General features: G+C 35.6%; 1 protein-coding gene across 3 annotated transcripts in view; it reads left to right on the top strand.

Annotated features, from left to right (window-relative positions):
• Positions 1-19,170, top strand: part of rftn1b (raftlin, lipid raft linker 1b) — a 149,759-nt gene that overhangs the window by 60,917 nt on the left and 69,672 nt on the right. For all 3 annotated transcript variants that reach the window (XM_032558425.1, XM_032558423.1, XM_032558424.1), the window contains exon 3: positions 3,936-4,113. In XM_032558425.1, the coding sequence (XP_032414316.1) occupies positions 3,936-4,113 (178 nt within the window). The remainder of the gene's footprint in view (positions 1-3,935; positions 4,114-19,170) is intronic.

A 19,170-nucleotide genomic window follows, 5' to 3' on the forward strand; every position in this document is an offset into this window, starting at 1 on the left:
ACAAGGTTCTTGAAACAAGAAAGTGATGTGAATGATGACGCAATTATGTCTTTTCACAATAATGAAAAGGTGGTACTAAAGACTAATTCACCAAAAACGACTTCAGCATTCATTACAAGGTCATCATAACTTTCTTTGCGTTTTCCAAGCAGGTTCCCCTGTCCCACACAGCGATCTTCTGTTTCTTCAAGTTGATTGTGTCCATGTTTTGATCAAACCAAAACTTTATGAATCATTCAATTTTCTGGCATTAATCTGGACTGAGATCCAGCATGTTTCCTACTAATTGCTGGTTTGCATGGCATCACCATAGAGTAGACAGTTGTCTTGAATCTTGCCAGGGATCGTATGACGGTCCTTATGTGGTTGATGTTGCCAGTACACCTTTCTATCAAACTGTAGACTTGTGATTTTAGATCATTCTGATTGTTCACTTCCACTGTGCATTGGCATGGAGGCAGACATGCTGCTGTCAGCAAAGACCAAGGAGTCAAAATATTTCAATAGGTCCTGTTGAGCTACAGATTGGTTATTTGGATGGTTCAATTTGTCTGCATTCAACACTCGTTGCTTTCTGTTCTTTGAATTTCCCAGGTAACTAGTGCTTTATCTCACTGTTACTTCTGTTCTTGGAGATGATGATAATTTGGTGCATTCAGGGAGGGAACATCTGACTCAGCATCTTATGGTTTTGCCATTAAAAGATGCCCTACCTAGTGAATCACCCCAACTTCTGTTTGATTGCCATTAGCAGTTCTAGCCTTTTACGGAGGTATTGAGAAGTTGATTGCATTTTGTTTTTATATTTTATTAAATAAAAAACATCAGTCACCACCCACCTTCCAAAGGTCTCTGCTACTTTATGATTAGATAGATTCAACCTGGGGAACCCAACAACATAAAACTAGACTTGTCTTTGGTTCAAGCTCCTGTGGTTTGTAGCTTGATGCAGAGAATTTGCACATTCCTCTTGTTCATGCATGAGATTTCACCAGGTAGTCTGATTTCATCTCAGCATGCCCAATATCATGCATGTTAGGTTAGTGACACATTTGATTAGGTGTGCATGTAGGGGTGTGCAAAGTTGCTTTTCTGGTGCATTGTGGCCATTGGACAGATTAGGGAGCAGTCCAGGACGAACCCCGTCTCCAGCTTCTCCTGATTACTACAGATGGGCAGCAGTGGGTATGCAAATCTGGTCGTTGGATTTCCTGTGGCCTTTATTGCCTTGTTGTTCTTGATTACTCCCATCTGTAAAGGAGTGAAAACAAAAACATGCCTTGTGAGCTCCGTGTTCAGAAATCACCATGTTTTCTGTGGCAAATGCACAACTTTTTAACTTGAATGTAGTTATTTTTTAAATATACACTTTATTTCTTTAAAGTCGATGTCTTCTAAACTGGAAAACTATTTACCGGGTAACGACAGCATGTTGTACATCACCAAGTAAATATTCGCTGATATGTAGAAGAATTTCAAAGAAGTTTGCAACAAAGAGTTTTGTCGAAAAATACTCAAACACAAACAACAAAGATTTTAACATCTAATATTATCAGGAGAATAAATGAGGACTGGCTGACTGATCTAAATTTGGAGCACGAATAGCTCGGGTTGCACCGTGGGAATAGAAAAATGCAGACTGAGCATGGACCTTTCACATAAAATGTTCAAGTTTGTTTATATAGACGCTTAAAAAACACTTTCCCAAAAAGAGGCCAGAGGCTGCTTTGTTACAGCTCGGCTGTTAAACATTTAGAGAAAACATTTATAACAAAAATATGACATTATGAGAATTGTAGGACTGAACAATGTGGTTTATTTGACTGTAGAAGTCTACAAGATCTTGCACAGTTGCATTATCAGTCAGATTTAGCCATGTTTTTGCAGTCACTGACCTCCCACTGAACTTTAACACATTGACTTTTCTCATGCGTTGATAGTTCTCATTCTGTATAGCCTCATTGACTCTAATTAGCCTTTGCGGTATTTTCCATGTCTTGTGACAGCGCGTAGAGACAACCAGACTTTCTCTTGCTGCCCTCCGCCCCCTCCTCTGTCCTCTCTCGCTCTACATCCAGCTCTTTGTCTTGGCCATCTCTCATGAGCCCCAGCTGTTTGGCCTGCAGTAAATGTTACCACATACAGCGAGCTGTGGGATCCCAGCCATCATGCTTCTGGGACGAAGAGTAACAGCTCCCCATGTTTCATCTTTGTTTTGACCTCCTTTGTGGTTTCTCCACGATTGTTTTTCAATGTGCTTCTTCTTCCGAGCATTAGCTCAGTTTTCAGTTTCCTTCGATTTTTGAAACATAAGCATCACACCTTATTGTGCATTTTACTATATATCCAAATAAAAAATAAAAAAGCAGAAGCTGTGTGAGGTTTGACGTAAAAAAGGTGTTCATTGACTGACAAGGCCGTCGTCAGCAGTTGTGCGCCATAGGTTTTCATCGTATGAGAAATACAAAACTTGTATAGGAATTGGATATGTTTGTCTTGTAAAGTGCTTTTAGGAAACATTTGTTGTGTGTTGATGCTGTATAGATAAACAGACTTAAGATACCAATTAAACAATGTAGTTTTATTATAAACTTTCCCATGTGTTTGAACATTTTAATAAATATGGGAAGAAATCAGAATCTAATAATGCATTAAAGGATAGAATAAGCTGGTTTGACTAGAACCTCATTTTCTCCTACTAACATTTTAGGAGCAAATAACTAATAGATGAAAACAACAAATATCACTTAAGAATTGTATTTTATGTGAAGTACTAATGATTACTAAGTACTAAGTACTAGTGATTTCCACTACTAGAGAGTGGAAATCATCGAGAAAATCCACTTTTTGAGTCAAGCTACCAGCTGGTTCACAGTGTTTTCTATTTTTACCCCGAACTTTGAATTTCCAAGCAGGAACTTCAAAACAGAAAAAAAAGAGAAGAGACACCTGCTGAAAAAAGAAGTTCAAACATGGAAAGTTTAAGGTTCCCTACCAGTCTGACATTGGTTTCCACTGATAAATTAATTTTGGAATTTGCAGTAATTTCACCTTCAATTGTTTGTATCAAGTAAGTCAGTAAATCAAGAGTATATTGTGTGAAGAACTGCACACATCTGTTTTTTTCCCTTTGAACTGGTTGCAGTGCTAAACTGGTTTTATTTCCTGAACTTTCTTTTTCCACTGCAAAAACTTGACACTCAGTGAAAAACTGATTATTTCTTACAACCATTTATTATTCTGTGAGCAAAACATAACCTTGACCTAATTCTTACCTTCCTGGTTTCTGGTTGTTAATAAATCAAAATTCAATGTTTAGCTTGTGTTTTTAGTGCTGATGCTGCCGATGAGAATGAATACAGATGACTGGAATGTAAAATGTTTCCAAATATGCTGCTTGTTTAATAAATAATTTATTATATTGATAAATTAAGCAGGGGTGTCTGCAGTGATACTAAATTTGATATAAATAAATTGATGTCTTATAAAAAGCTGCAGAATGGAAACTCGTGTAGAGGTTACTGAAAACATAAAAGCATGAAGAGAAAAAGATGAGAAGTTGTGTTGGGGAAAAACAAATGGATCCAACTATGTATGCATTTTTGTGTTGCAGTGAAAACAAACCTTAAAAGCAAACAAAGACTTAAACCTTTGCACTAATGCACTAAACAGGAAATGTAACGTTCCTGAAAGAAATGTTGCGTTTACCTTTCCCTGGGAAAAATAAGAGAAATGATTTACGAAAGCAGAGATTGCTGCATTTAAGCAGAGAAGAACCAAATATTAACTACGACCACAACTGACAGATTTACTGTAGAAATTCAAACAGAGATCCATACATGATGAAGGTTTTCCATTTGTGCACCAAATATTGCTGCAAAGGACATTTTAAAGTCAGCCTCCATAATTCTTTCTTTTTGTTCTGGTTTTTCCAGGCGGAACCTCAACACTGCGTCTCTCATCGGTGCGGGAGCTGCCCGATCAGCTGCAGGAGCTTTACCAGCAGGGTTTCGTCCTTGCGGCCGTCCATCCATTTATCCATCCCTGTGGTCCGCAGTCCAACAGCCTGCAGCACCAGCTCTACCGGGCCATACTTGTCCGAATCAATGACGGGTAAGATAATAATTCCTGACCATTAAATAAGTTCTGCCCCAGGACAGGAATTAATATGTAATGAAAAAATATTATAAAAGCATCAGATTCTGGGCAGTAAATTGACTAAGAAGTGCAGACATTTGAATAGATTAGTAGGGGTATTTTTCTGTGGATGTTTTTTTTATATGAATAAGTAAAATAATCTACTTCTTCTTGGTATTTTATATTGTGTTGTTTGAATAAAGCCTAAAATGTGAAAAAGCTCCCTTAATACAAGTTATGCTTGGTGAGCATTCATAAAAGGAAAGAGATTAGTCTACACTACAAAACATTGCTGTCATAAATTGCTTTCATATATTTAAAAGTGAAACTTATACGATTTACCTGACATGTTTTAGTTTTGTGGGATTTTCCTTCGTCTTTGGAACGTCCATCTCTGCATAAAGTTTTAAAGTTTTAATTTGTTTTGACACTGATGCATTGTGTCAAAATGATTTGTGAAAAGTCCAACTACTCAATCTGTCTCGTGCAGGTTAATTTTTAAATTGTTGTGCATTTTTGTAGTATGAGTGTGCGCAATCGTAAAAACCTGCTTAGATTCAATATTTGCAATTTTACATATGTTATATTTCCATGCATTCACACTCTGTATCCCAATAACATATTTGGCCAACTGGGTGGATTTTCACTCATCGATTTCTCATCTGAGGTAGATTTTGGTGTCCACAGTAGTGAAGATCATTGAAATGTTATGATGAAAAAGAAAGTCAAGTGTCTGGAAAATGTTTACTTTTCTGTAAATGTATATTTTCAATATCCAGCAATGATGTTATAATTGTGTCTGTTATCTATATCATGCAAAAGTTAGTTTTAATTTAATTAACTAAACTATTCTATTAATATAAAGTTTTCAGACATCTGAAGGAAATAGTTCAGGGAAGAGACAATAGAGAATACAGATAGAGAACATTTGAATGACTTTGATAAATGACTTAATTTGTCCATTTCTGGGATGAATTAATTTAACTGATGTCTCCTCCTGGGATGAAGTCCTTCACAGATGTACTTTTGTTCATTTTGTCAAATTACAACCAAAGTTTTCAAAGTATTTGTCAAGACTTCTTGAGATAAGCCAACCAAAAAGAAGTGCTCACATGTGAATTGAAGCAAAATTATAATTATTGGCTAATTATAATTTTTTTGACAAAATAAATCTATAAAGTGTAACAACAATTTGTATTCAGCCCCTCTATATTAATATCAAGCCACCTTTGGCTGCAGTTATAGTTAAAACTTTTTTTGAGTTTTCCTCAACCAGATGACACATTAAAGATAAAAATTTCTGCCTTTTCATTGAAAAAAAAATGCTTAACTTCTCTCAAAGATGGGGAGTGTCTGCAAACGTTAATGTTTAAGTCTTGCCACAGATTCTCAATTGTATTTCAGTCTAGAAATTGACTGGGGAAATCGAACACATTAATTTTCTTTGATCTACACTCCACTGCAGCCCTTCTAGTCAGAGTTACTGATCTATTGTTTTGCTAAGAATCATTGCTTCTCACATTTCATGAATGTTTTTTTTTCTGTTGTTCAGTCAGAAAAATCCTCTTACAAAAGTCATTATACATACAAATATAGATCCTATATATCAACTAAAAAGCTTCATAAGGTATCCTCTCTGAGAGATTTAAAATCATCAGCTGCTTCTATTGCAAAAATAAACATTTCTGTAGTTTTCAATAGCTCAGCATCTAATGTGCAATTTTTAAAATGTAAATTGTTCAAACCAGTATCTGTTTCATTCCAGGAGGGAATTTAGAAATATGTTTAATTTCATTAAAAAAAATTAAAGATCAATAAAAAATATCTCCTGCTTAATTCAATACATATCCATGTTATCAGACAGGCAAAAGGTGAAAACTGAAGTCAGAGCAGCCTCATTAAGGGAACATATTACACTAAACAATGGGGCCTGCCCCCCGAGGCAAATATGTTTCTGAGGCCTCAGACGTCTTAGCTGCACTCCTGGGAATAAGACCTTTGCAAGAACAAAATAATGAAGCCATTACAGTCACTTAAGACAGCATGTTGAGATTACTAATGTACCTTAATTGGTGTCATTATGCAGAGAGGACTTGGTGGGAATCAAATCACAAATGGTCTAAAAATGTTATGCTGCCTGCTTCGTGTCTGACATTAGCCCCAGAATAATGACTGTGTTCAGAGCTGCTGTGTTACATGTGAATAATTACTGCTTTATTAGTACCACGTGAATACAAAGATTGTCCTCATCCCTGTGAACAACCAGCAGAGGTCAGATGTTACTTCACAGCAACAGAACATCTGTTTGCAGCTCAGGCAGTGGTCCTGTCGACCATTTCAGTGTCAGAGTCACTGCCGTCCCTACAAATACGCTCTATCGCTCTATCCAGGCATGATTTTAGGAATCAAGTGTGTGGCACTTTAATTTGGGACGGAAGTCAGGGAGGGAAAACATTGGTGCTACTAAAGGGCAGCAAGGTCATGTTTCTCCCTGATCAATATCTGTCTACACATTTGAAAGCCTGAGTGTAAAGTTAAAGACTACAATTTGTTTGAATGTCATGCATTTTCAGGAACTGAACTATAACAAGCAAATCAATTTAGATTTTAAGGAGAATATCCAATTTTTCTATGATGGATTAGCAACCTGCTTATGATGTACTCTCTCTCCTAATCACGACCAGAGATGAAAATTTACTTTTATTTCATTTTAGTATGAAGTATCGTTACTCTTACTTGAATAAAATTTCTGGATTTTCTACCCAATGAATGAAAAACAAACATATTTTAACCAAAAATTCACCAGACACAGAAACACACTTGCAGTTTTTGTTAAAGGTTCATAAGTTTTCTATTAAAAGAAACTGATTTTTTGTCTTTTAAATACCAACATTCCCACTTAACTTTATATTTTGGTCTGTCTGATATAATTTTTAAATATTAAATGATGGATTATTTGATCAGTTACTCAGAACTTGAGTAGACTTCTTACCAAATACTACTTTTACTTGAGTAAAAATGTGTTGAAGTAGTGCTACTCTTACTACAGCAAATGTCGGCGGGTCCGGGAGTCAAACCCGCGACGGCCGCGCCAAGGACTCGAGGCCTCCAAACATGGGTCGCACTGTCCCCTACTCCACCACGGCACACCCGTTTTTACATGTTTGACCAAGCTTGTGAAGCTATTGGTGCATTTTAGTGAGTTGTGCTGGTGCAGAGCTATCAAATAAATTTATAATGCAGTACATTTATGTCTGTGTTTAAAAGAATAAACATTTTAAGTCAATTCAGAACTGTTATCGGCTGATTCTAAACCTCAGATATCTGTGTTGTATCTGAAGTGAAAAAAGTGGATTGTGCATCTCTGCTTTCTTGTTGGTCTGTTACATAGCATCCCAATAGGAAACAATGAAGTTTGTGGGTTTTATTTGACAAAATGTGAGAAAGTTTTGCAAACCACTGTCTGTGCTTTTACCTAACTTTGATGCCCCTTAGCATAATTGAATTCAGTGCAATCAGAGTCCTTGGACTGAAATCGCATTCCTGATTGCCAGCAAACTGTTTGTGCAGCTTATTCACTGCTGAGAAAGAAACCACAAACCTACTGTTCCCAAACTGCAAAGACACTCCAGAACTTCAACTCTTTCTCCCACAGAGACAGAACAGTAATGACTGAAAAACCAATACCTGATATTACAAGCAACCAAGAGTGAAAGGCGTAATAATACGAATCTCTGTGCCCCAACAGTTCTGCTGCAACTGAGGGGGATCAGGCAGGAAAGCATGAAAAGACTATAGAAAAGGCTTATTGTGGAAGGAATTTATTACTTCTCCCTCTCAAGAAATAATAATGAAAGCAGGATCAGGAATGTGCTTCAGGGGGTAATGAATTTGAAATAAAATAAAGGAATATAAAACTTTGTTGATCCTCTTGAAAGAGTAACAGTAACTCAAAAATAATTTAACATAGAAAAAGAAACAAGCTCAGCCTAAGAGCAGTGAAAGTAATACAGTAATTTATTTCTTTGAGTAAATGTGTATTACTAGGTAGATGGAATGAGTAATTGCTGAAATAAAAACCTTCATCTCTGCTGGTGTTTGCAGCAGAAATCTGGACTTATTTCAGTTCTTCTGCAGAAAGTAGTTCCTTGTTATTTTTCTACAGCACTTGTGTAGAGGGAGAAACATCCTTCTGGGTGTGAGATTATTCATGGCAGCAAATGACAACTTAATTTGGGTTTGTCAAACTCTGTGATTAGTCATTAATTTTCCCATAGCTGAGCAGTGCGAGTCATTTCAAAATGCCCTGCTTACTGTCAGTCAACAGAGTCTGGAAAGTATTCAAATATTATCGAAGGCACCATACTGTAGTTCTTTATGGGAATGTCAGTTCTTAATTTAGCAAATTTTTGGAGAACATATTCAAGGGGGCCAATGCAGCTACTGCTCAGAAAGAAACTCTAACATATGGCAATTCAAGAATTTTGAACTTTGGTTATAATCAAACATCTGACAGAGCTAAACTCATATTTTCAAGAGCATCCATTTTCGTTTGAAAGTTCACGTTAGAAACTAATCTTGTTTGCCCTTTAGTTTTTTTGGATTGAAAATCCTCAGTTCTGCAGAGCTTTCCATTTAATTATCAATTTAACAAGTTCTAATAAGGCAGCTATAATGTAATAATATAAGAGTAACGCTGAGTGATATGGGGGCCAACTTCAGAAAAGTCAGTTACTTGTTGCTATGGAGACTCCGGCTGTTCCCGAGGAGCAGAGGGGTACAGGGAACCCTTAAAAATGCAAAGAAGATTTTAACTTTTAAACAAAAAAGTGAATGCAAGTCATAATGCAAAACTTTTTGAAGCAGGAGAAGAAACTTATGAAAACTGATAAAAAAACATTTATTCAGGACCTATGACAAATTTAAATCCTTTCATTTTCAGTCTTTGGGAGAAAATTCAGGGATTATTTATTATAAAAATGTCTGAGGAGAATTATGTGCTTATTCTGTGTGTTGTGTAAATTAAGGGTAGGTCCTGTAGAGAGGGAAGACGCACTGTTTGAAGGAAGACAAAATACTTATTTTATGAGATGAAAAAATTGTAGATGTGGAGAATTAACAAAGTAGAAAGTTTAAATCAAAGGTTTACTGAATATTTCACAGGTTCAGAATCTGACAAATGAATTCAACTAGAATAATCCGTACTGGAAAAATAGGATAAAAATATATCTAACTTTATCTAGGATTATGTAAAAACTATACAATGATCAACCTTCTAAATTAATCATGGTAAGAACAACTTTATCTACAATTTAACTTTCTGAGACCCATTTTGAGTTTGTATTGTGCTTCAGTTGTAAATAAGTGATGGATCTCAGAAAAGGGCTTGGATTTTTTCAAATCTGCTTGTCAAAAATCTTGTCAAAAAAAACACCGTAAAATTTGTCACTATCAAAATCCTACTATTATACTCTATTTTTCTGTTGGCTGAAAATTGCAACAAAAATTTTGACTGTAATCAATCAATCAAATTTTATTTGTATAGCACATTTCAGCAGCAAGGCATTTCAAAGTGCTTTGCATCATTACAAACACAGAAACACAATGCAGCATAGAATCAAAAATCAAAACACGACATTAAGTCAAGTTCCATCAGTAAATTTGTAATTGATTACATTTCAAATACCATTCTAAACAGGTGGGTTTTTAGTTGAGATTTAAAAGAAGTCAGTGTTTCAGCTGTTTTACAGTTTTCTGGAAGTTTGTTCCAAATTTGTGGTGCAATGATTTTCATTTAAAAAAAGTAAATAGATCAAACATCAGAATCTTTTTGTAGTAACTTAAACTATTTAAATATACACTTGGTAGTACAGATTTGAACACCTTTTTGCATTCAAAAGTTTTGTAATTCTTTATAGATTTAGTTGTGCTAGATTGGTTTAAGAAATGTCCTTTAAGCCACTACATCACCATTTTATAACCATTAGTGTAAAGTGGCTTCCTGCTGTAGCAGTTCCTACTTGTTTGTAGAAAAGTCTGGGTTATAAAGGACTCTAGTTGTAATGAGCTACTGTTGCTTATCTGCCATCTTGAGAAAATCTGTCCGTTCTCCTCTGACCTCTGACATCAACCAGGTGTTTATGCTCACACAGCTGTCGCTCACTGGATTTTTCCTCTAGCTTGGACATTCTAGCAGATCAGCAGCTTCTGAGATACTCAGACTAACCTGTCTGGTGCCATGAACCAGATCATGCTCAAAGTCACTTAAATCCCTATTCTTCCCCATTCTGAAGCTTGTGGCTGGATGTCTAAATCCATCGAGTTTCTGTCATTTTATTGGCTAATTTTCCTCTTGTGTTAACAATAGGTGTAGGTAGTAAAGTAAACAGCAATGGGATGTTCATAATGTTTCAAAAATAGGTTTATTTTTATTTTATTTCTCAATAATTTTATATAAAAAACATTTAAACTTTTTTTTCTCCAATAACTGATTTTGTCTGAGGACAGGTTTACCATCTCATCTCTTATTAAAACGCCACTCACCATGTTCAGTGCAGAAAATAAACTCACTCTCCAAAAGCTCACAATAACATCTACTGCAAAAGGACTCTATAAATAGTGAGTCATTATGATGCCAAAAGAATATACTGCCACATTTTACAAAGTTATATATGTAGGTAAAATAAAGGGCACCTTATCAACTTTCAATTTCTGTTTCTGTATCGTTTTATAATTATTACTTCTGCTGAAAACCATTTTCAGTATCCACTGTTACTCACACAAACCTGTCCCCACATCTCTTGGTTCTGCAAAAACAGACAACAAAAACATTGATTCTAAAATAAAAAAAAAGAAAAGCAGCAGCCGAATCGACTGGATCTCTACTTTATTTAATGGCTTGAAAAAGACACTGTGGGAAGGAAAATAGAAAGCTGAGAGAATAAGTGAGAGATGGAGTAAAGAGGACAGTGGGAGAATGAATGTGATCACCAAAAAAAAAGAGACAGAGATTGAGTGAAAGGCGCAGAGGAGTCTAACCGACCAAATGCGGGGCCGAGGCTTTATCTCCAGTATGTGTCACTGCAGAGACAGCTGCTCACATCAGCACCAGCCCACGGGAATCCAAATCTCCACCAAGGGAGGAGGAGGGGGCGAAAATGGACAAAAGAGGGAGCCTTAACCTGCTCAGTTTATCCAGCAGAGCCAGAAAAAACAAGGGGGTGGGGACAGTCAAAATAAGCTTAGGTTATAATACAATAATACTGTTTCTGAGGGAATCAAATAATAGCAGATATAATGATTTGCATACCTGAAGTAGTCTTAAAAAATCTGTTTACTTTATAGCTTATTAAAATCTACAATGAAAGTACCAATGAGCCAAAACAACCAAAAAAACATTTAACTACTTATATTTACTCAATTACATTTACTTGAGTAACTTTTCTGAAAAAAATTACTTTTCAGAGTACTTTTACTACTCTGTGCTTTTACTACGCTGTACTTTTATTATGAAGTATCTCTACATTTCGAGAAATATTTCTGGACTTTCTACCCACTGAATGAAAAACAAACATGTTTTAACCAAAAATTCACCAAACACAGACACACACCTGCAGTTTTTGTTAGTTTCATAAATTTTCTATTGAACGAAACTGATTTGGAAAATTTTCTTTTACCTGATTTTGTTGTTTTTTTTGTTTCTCATTAGAATTATTTTCATTTTTGTCCTTAAAATACCAAAATTTCCACTTAACTTTATATTTTAGTCCGTCTGATGATGTAATCTTTAAATATTAAATGATTGATAATTTCATCAATTACTCAGTACTTGAGTAAACTTTTTACCAAATACTTTTTTACTCTTGAGTAATTTCTTGGATGGCTACTTTTTACCTTTACTTGAGCAAACATATGTTCAAGTACTGATAGTCTTACACTGAATGCAATGCTTGGGTACTCTACTCACCTTTGCTTATCACTATTTCAAGCATAGTAGAGACAGAAGATGCAAACAAAAACAACTTTAACACTGGACAATCTCTTGAGTTTAATGTAACTGAGGAAATGTATCATAGCACAGAACAAAACAAGCAGAAGTATAGCTGACAGAATATCCTTGAGAAACTCTAATCTGCCAAAATGGTTATCCTGACCCTCAATAGAAATTTAGCGACACATTTTTCTTCAGCAATGCAAGAATGTTAAGACTTATTTCTATACACAAAAAGCTGATATGTAATGTGAATTATTATTATTATTATTTTTTTACCACAATGCACTTTTAACTGTTTCAAATGCTGTCTTCTACACTTTTGTCTTACCAGTACCAAGTACATTGTTCCAGACATTTACTGGTTGATCCAGATGCAGCTTTGTTAGCCTAAGTTCTTCTGTCTTTCTCTTTCTGAGACAGAAACTTTTTCATTCAACCTCTAAATTTATTTTAGTGTTGAATGATCTGTTATTTGTCCCTCACTAACAAAATGTATATATATCAATCAATCAATCAAATTTTATTTGTATAGCACATTTCAGCAGCAAGGCATTTCAAAGTGCTTTACATCAAACACAGAAACACAATGCAACAAAAATATCATCAGCATATTGACAGGCAAATTGAAGTACACAGTGACACACTAAGAATTAGCAATTATAGTGAAATAAGATGGCACAAATAAACAAAAATTATGAACGTTCACATCATTTGTCCTAAGTGTTATTTTGTCTACCGTTTTGTCAAATAGGGAAATGATACTTTTAAGTTACATAAGTTTGTAAATGAAAGCTGAATAATCCCCTTCGCATTGGTTTTGCCCTAATTAAAGAAGTTAAATTTGGTCAGATTGTATTTAATTATGTTTCTAACTTATGTGCCTGAAAGCGTCAAGTTTTGGTAAGTTTGAAAAGTTTGTATCATGATAGTGTGTGCTGCAAATGTAAATCAGTACCACAACATTCCTTGCCAAGCAGGTTATAACCTTAAATCTCTCTGATGGTCATTTGTCCCTGATGATGGTAACAACCTTCTGCCAAGAGGAATATAAAAAAAAACTTACAATGGAGAAATAATAGATTGGACTGAATGAAAATTTAAAATGTCAACTGTCAAATTTCTCAGTGTTCAATTTGGTTACGATGGTCTGGGGTTACAGTTCAGCAGGCAGTGTCTGATGGGGTATATTCATCATTATGGGTAATTGCAACGAGCTCCTGTGTGCTCCGGCTGCGGTAAAGTGAAGGATGAAAGAGGGAGATTGGTTCAGAGAGAAGACGAAGGAGAAGGAAAATAAAAAAGTACAACTGCAAAACCATTAGAGTGGATTCGCTTGGCTGAAATTATTCATGAATCTGGGAAAATGTGACATTAGAATAGGTGTTCTGTATTATTAAAGTGCCACAATGGCAGAGTGCTAAATATGAGTTCAGATGCTCCCTGACTGTGTCGTCATAGCAATAGATGATAGGCCTGACATGATTTTTGTTCTGTATGCGAAAGGCCAGAAAAAGAATGTGCGTTTTTATTAATTCAGTGAGCAAAAAGGTTTTATCCAATCTTGAGGTTCTTTCTGTATCATGAAAGAAAAAGCTTTTGTTGGATTGAGAAAATGCAATTAAGCACTCTTCAAGTAATTTCCAGGCATGGGAAACATCAGGGTAATAAATCTAAAGCATTCCAGTCAATGTCTGGTAGGAATATATTGGAAAGTAAAGGCAGAGGTTTTCAAAAGATTAAACATTAGATAAAATTACTACATTTACACAAAATCTCATTGAAGTTATGCAAGCAATTAACTCAATAAATGTAATCAATTATGCCTGACTCTATTATGTGAAAGATATACATATATATATAGCCTATATGTATTTTTTTTTCTTTTTCACTTTATCAAACAAAAGTAAACTAAAACTATTAAATCTCAAAGGATGATAAAAGTCATGGAGGTTTTCTTTGTAAGAATTAAACGATGTATTTTCTACTGAGCAAACTAAAGTCTGATACCTGTCCATATATTTGATCAAACTTTTGCTTTGCATTTAGGTTTACATAGCCTGTTTAAGCTGTTTTAACATCTCTGTTATTGTATGAGACTGTTTAAGATATTAAAATTAACATAATTAAGCACAATTTTATCACAACTAATAGTGTTTGGCACCAGTGAAAGTTTCCATTCCAATACATTTTGGTTAATGACTTAATAAATTACTATTAATACATTTGAATTACGATGATGTACAGTTGTAGTTTCCTAGATTTAGAGAAAAAATGTTGTGGCTTTACATTTTTTAATCATCCCACTGTTCAAAATGTCAAAAACACCAGCAGCTTTATTTCTTTATAGTCTTTTAAGACATAAAGCCGCATCATCACCATAATCATCATAATCACCAAAATGAGGCTTGAACACGTACGTCTCTCTGTAATTGATCTATACATTTTCTTTTAATTTGTAAACTAACCCTTTCAGGCATAGCGGCCACTGCAGTGGACAGCAATCTAAAAGCTATTTTCTTGTGTTTCTTGTGGATTTTTATGTTTTAAATGCACACAGACCACTGAAGTGGACACTAATGCATCACACAATACACTATCAGCTACTGGCCATCCGCTGCAAGTGCAAGAAAAGTTTTGTCAAAACCAACATGGCAGACAGATGAAAAAACAACTCAAGAATATCCAGTCCCTCCTTCTACTGTAGAGGAATCTAGCAGGTAAAAAAAAATATCAAAACATCAAGTAACCCAGACTAATACTACTGATGTATTTTCCAAATTACAACTTTGTATTTGAAGAAAATTACAACTGATTGCCTATCCAAAAAAAAGTTGTTGTTTTTTTCCCCCGCCTTTTTTTTTATCCCTTAAAAAAAAAAATCAAAAACACTTTGGAAAAAAGTACTGACACAAAGGATCAAAATTTATGCAGGAAAGGGTTAAGATACTGTATTTAAGTAAAAGATGTATTCAGTAATATAATAATTTGATTAGATGCATCTGTATATTCAGATGTGTTTAATATCTCCCTGTGCCATTCTTCACAGTGACAGCATTCCCAAACGGGAATCCACACCACTGGTGTCAGACGTGCATGAAAAAATATTATATCACTATGCATATAGCTGGTGGCCAGCGCTCTGAAGGACAACGCCATTTTTTCCTATCTTCAGTTCTGTTCAGATGTGTTGATGCGTCTTATAAAGCTTTCCGTGACTGAAGTCCAGTAGGCTGTTAAATCTTGGGCCACTTCAGCACGATGCAGTCAATGTGCGTGAACAGCATTCACTGGCGCACATCAATTTCTGAGATTCATCTCAGTGCTCCCAGTGTGCGCTCAACTTTATTTTTCTGCCCTGAGGCGTTCTTCATAGCATAAATTTGGCTTTAAGTCTTCATATCCAGTATCTAGGCCTTTTTTGAACAGAAGTGACAGTGACAATGGCAACAAATTTATTTGAAAACTATTTAAAAATTAAATAAAACTGAATTGAGTCAAGGGATTTAGAGAAAATAAAATACATGCAAAGACTAAACTATATTGACTTTAGTTAAAAATTCACTAAAAAAACAATAATTCATAAACAAGACTCCATTTCAAACTCCAGCAAACACACGGTAATTTGAAACGGCCACGTAGCTTTTAAAAAAAGCTACGTGGCCGCTGCATTGCTGAACAACTCCCAGAGCGAGCCCATTAACAGGCAACAATTAGTTTCTATGTGAGCATGCAACTCCGGTGGGAGCGATTAGTCCGTCACAAGGTGTTTCACGGCACAACAAAGAACTCGACCCATCTGGGTCGGGAGGAAGGGGAGTAAAGCAGGTGTATTTGCCCAGAGGGGAGCTTCAGGTAGGTGGGCAGGCAAACAGGCATTTGACACCCATCTAACCGCAGGAGGCCTCAGAGGTTGACAGCTGGTGCTGCACGATGCATGAAAAGTCATTGTTTCACATGGAGAAGATGGACTGCAGGTGATGCAGCTGCTATTTTTAACCCGGAGGCTCCCTGCAGGAACAAATGCTCCATTTAAGTCTTTCTTCTATTTCTCTGTTCTTCTGCCTACAGAGATTTGTTTCCATTAGCGAGAGTCCAAAATCAGTTCTTCCCCCACTTTTTTTAAATCTAGTTACTTTATGTTGTGCAGAACTATTGATTGCATTGAAAGAAATCAAATTAAGTTTAAGTGGCAATTGTGGGTTTAAAAAGTCCCTGAGCCACAGTGAATCATTTTTCCGTCATTGTTAGATTAGTAATGATCAAGTAGAGTGTTTCTTTCTTTACCATTATTTTTTTTTATTTTGACTAAAGTTATTTATTTTATTTTACCCTTTGAAGGTTCTCTGAACTGGCAGTATAAAGGGACAAACTAGATTATATAAGATTGTTTATACTTTAAAGAATGGAAACATGTTTGCAGTTTACTAAGGTCAGCATCTCTGCCACTTTTAAAGCTTTTTTTTTCTACAAATGGTGCCTGGGGCACAGCTCAGCCAGGTGGTTATGATTTATCTCGTGACCAGCTGAGAAGAAAGGAACCTTTATTGTCAGAGCCATGAGGTTGCTGCTTTTATGGGGTGTTCAGAATTAAATGTATGAGAAACAGGACTCATTTTTCAGGTCATGATAACTTTTATCATGGAAAATTGGAAATTTAAAACTGAGCATGTCCATTTCCTTGGTTGGAATGACAATAGAGCAATCAAAGTCACTGTGAAACTTTCAAACCAATAATTGTTCCACCAGCTCAGCATTAGAGGCTAAAATGTCCCCTGAATCAGTTGAATAGGCCTAAATTTACAAGTACAGCAAAATTTAGGCTTTTTGAAATTGTAGAAAGGGAAAGCTCATCAACCCAAATCCTTAAAAGAGAACTGAAAGGAGGAGAACGAAAGCCTGGTGTGTTCCCCAGTTTCCTTTGAATATCAACGAGTCTTTTGTGCCTCAGAAGTCTTCCAGTGTGGACTTTAAAGGGCCACTTGAAAAGGGCAATTTTACCAGTAAGAGGTTGAACCAGCAATGAGGAAACAATAAAAAGCAGAACTAAAAAGTTTCTGATTATACTCTGGCAGTCTTAGTTTATTTTTATATTTTATGCAGGTTTAAGGAGACATAATTGTTAGTTTTCACACAGTTGCAATGGAATTCAATTGATAGCTTGAAATAAACACATTTTTGTTGTTTTTACCAATAGTGATCAGAAATTATCTGCCTGGGATTGTAGTTCTTTTTTAGAAAGGTAGACTGACTCTAAACTATAGTCATCATAACGCTTATACTTTTATAGTAAAGTTTAATCAAACATTTATTCATATTTCAGCATGAATGCCACATAATTTCTTCATTAATACCAATATTATGGTCTCTGTGCCAAACTTATACTACACTAAAGTCAAACATTACCATGCATTTTTTGTGACACAAGCATAAATGAGAATATATGCATCACTCTCATGTCATTTCCTTACAAGAACCACATTGCATTTTTATTTTTCCTCAGCATCAAGACTGTAACAAGGCAACAAAACATGTTTTGCTTTAATATTACATGATATAACTGGAAACATCTGAATTATACAAATCGAGACGAATAATCAGCATCCAGTTGCGCAAAACAGCCTCATCAGCATATCGGTTGAGGCTTGTGTGCAGAAAGTTTCTGGACAGATAACAGAATATATTATAAATATTGCAACATTTGTTGGTGGTTAAATGAAGTAGAATATTATGAGCTAAACATCTCTGTTGTTGTATGAGAATGTTCAAGATGTGTTCATGTTCATTTTTATTGCAACTCATAATGTTTGGCACAACAAACAGTGGTTTAAATTCCAATAAATTTTGGTTAATGACTGAATCAATAAATTTGCATGAATTTGGATTATGATGATGTATGGTAGTTGATACCTAGGTTTAGTGAAAACTGGAATTTTGTGGCTTTGCTTTTATGCAATGACTCATCTTTCCAAGCTGCTAAAAATACCAGCAGCTTTACACTTTATAGTCTTCTAAATCATGCAGCCATTTTAGGGGGGAAAGTGAAATACTTCTAGTTCTACAAGTATATTTCTGTATTAAAATTGCTGTTTAATTGGTCTGATGTAATATTCTTAACTTAGAATTGTGATTTCTTTTAAGCAAATTGTCACAAAAATGAAAGATTTGAACAAATACTTTTCTGTGTAATTCATCTATAAATGTTTTAGTTTGTAAATTAAGTTACAGTATATAAATTTTTATATATTCTGAAGTTTTTGACCTCTTCCTGTGTCACTCTTTACAGTCACAGCATTCTCAAATATGCAAATCAAGATGAATAATCTGTATGCTATAGTGCAAAACAGGTTTGTGTGCAGAAAGTTCCTGTGCAGCTAGCAGAATATAGGATTTTGTTTTTTAGTTGTTATAAATATTGCAGGATTTGTTGGTGGTTAAAGGAAGTAGAAGAGGAAAAAATCCATGTTGCGCAGCATTTGGGAATAACTGATAGAAACATAGAAGTGGGGAGGGACTTAGTCTTTGGGGGGAGTCGTTGCGTGATGTAGGAAACTATTATTTCGACCTTTAATAGTCACACCAGCCTGCATGCATGCATCTCTTAACCTCTCTCACATCAGGTGTCCATGTAGCGCCAGAGGCCATGGAGAGTGCACACACACACACACCCTCCCTCCTGCTTGCACACACACGGTCTGCTGCACGCTAAGGGAAACCGTGGGTGTGGGGGCTTCTTTCACTTGTCAACAGGATGAGGAGCAGGGATGATAGAAGCTGGAGCATTACTCTCCTCTGGCCTAGCTCTGGGATTTCCTCAGCTGTACATAGAAGGAAAATGCAGCATTATATGAATAGATTTTTACTCCCCATCCTCTCTTCAAAAATACTTTGCTGGCCTCAGCAGGGAAGTCTGTGAGGAAAAAGCATGAAGACTGGATTTGCATCGAATTTCCTCCATTCTCTCTCTCTGTGTGTGTGTGTGCGTGTGCTTTTTATTCGTGTGGGTCTTTGTTTCACTTGAGTGTATTTTCCCTCTCACCTCC

This window comes from Xiphophorus hellerii, chromosome 3 (genome assembly GCF_003331165.1).
Source record: "Xiphophorus hellerii strain 12219 chromosome 3, Xiphophorus_hellerii-4.1, whole genome shotgun sequence".
NCBI classification, from domain to species: Eukaryota; Metazoa; Chordata; class Actinopteri; order Cyprinodontiformes; family Poeciliidae; genus Xiphophorus; species Xiphophorus hellerii.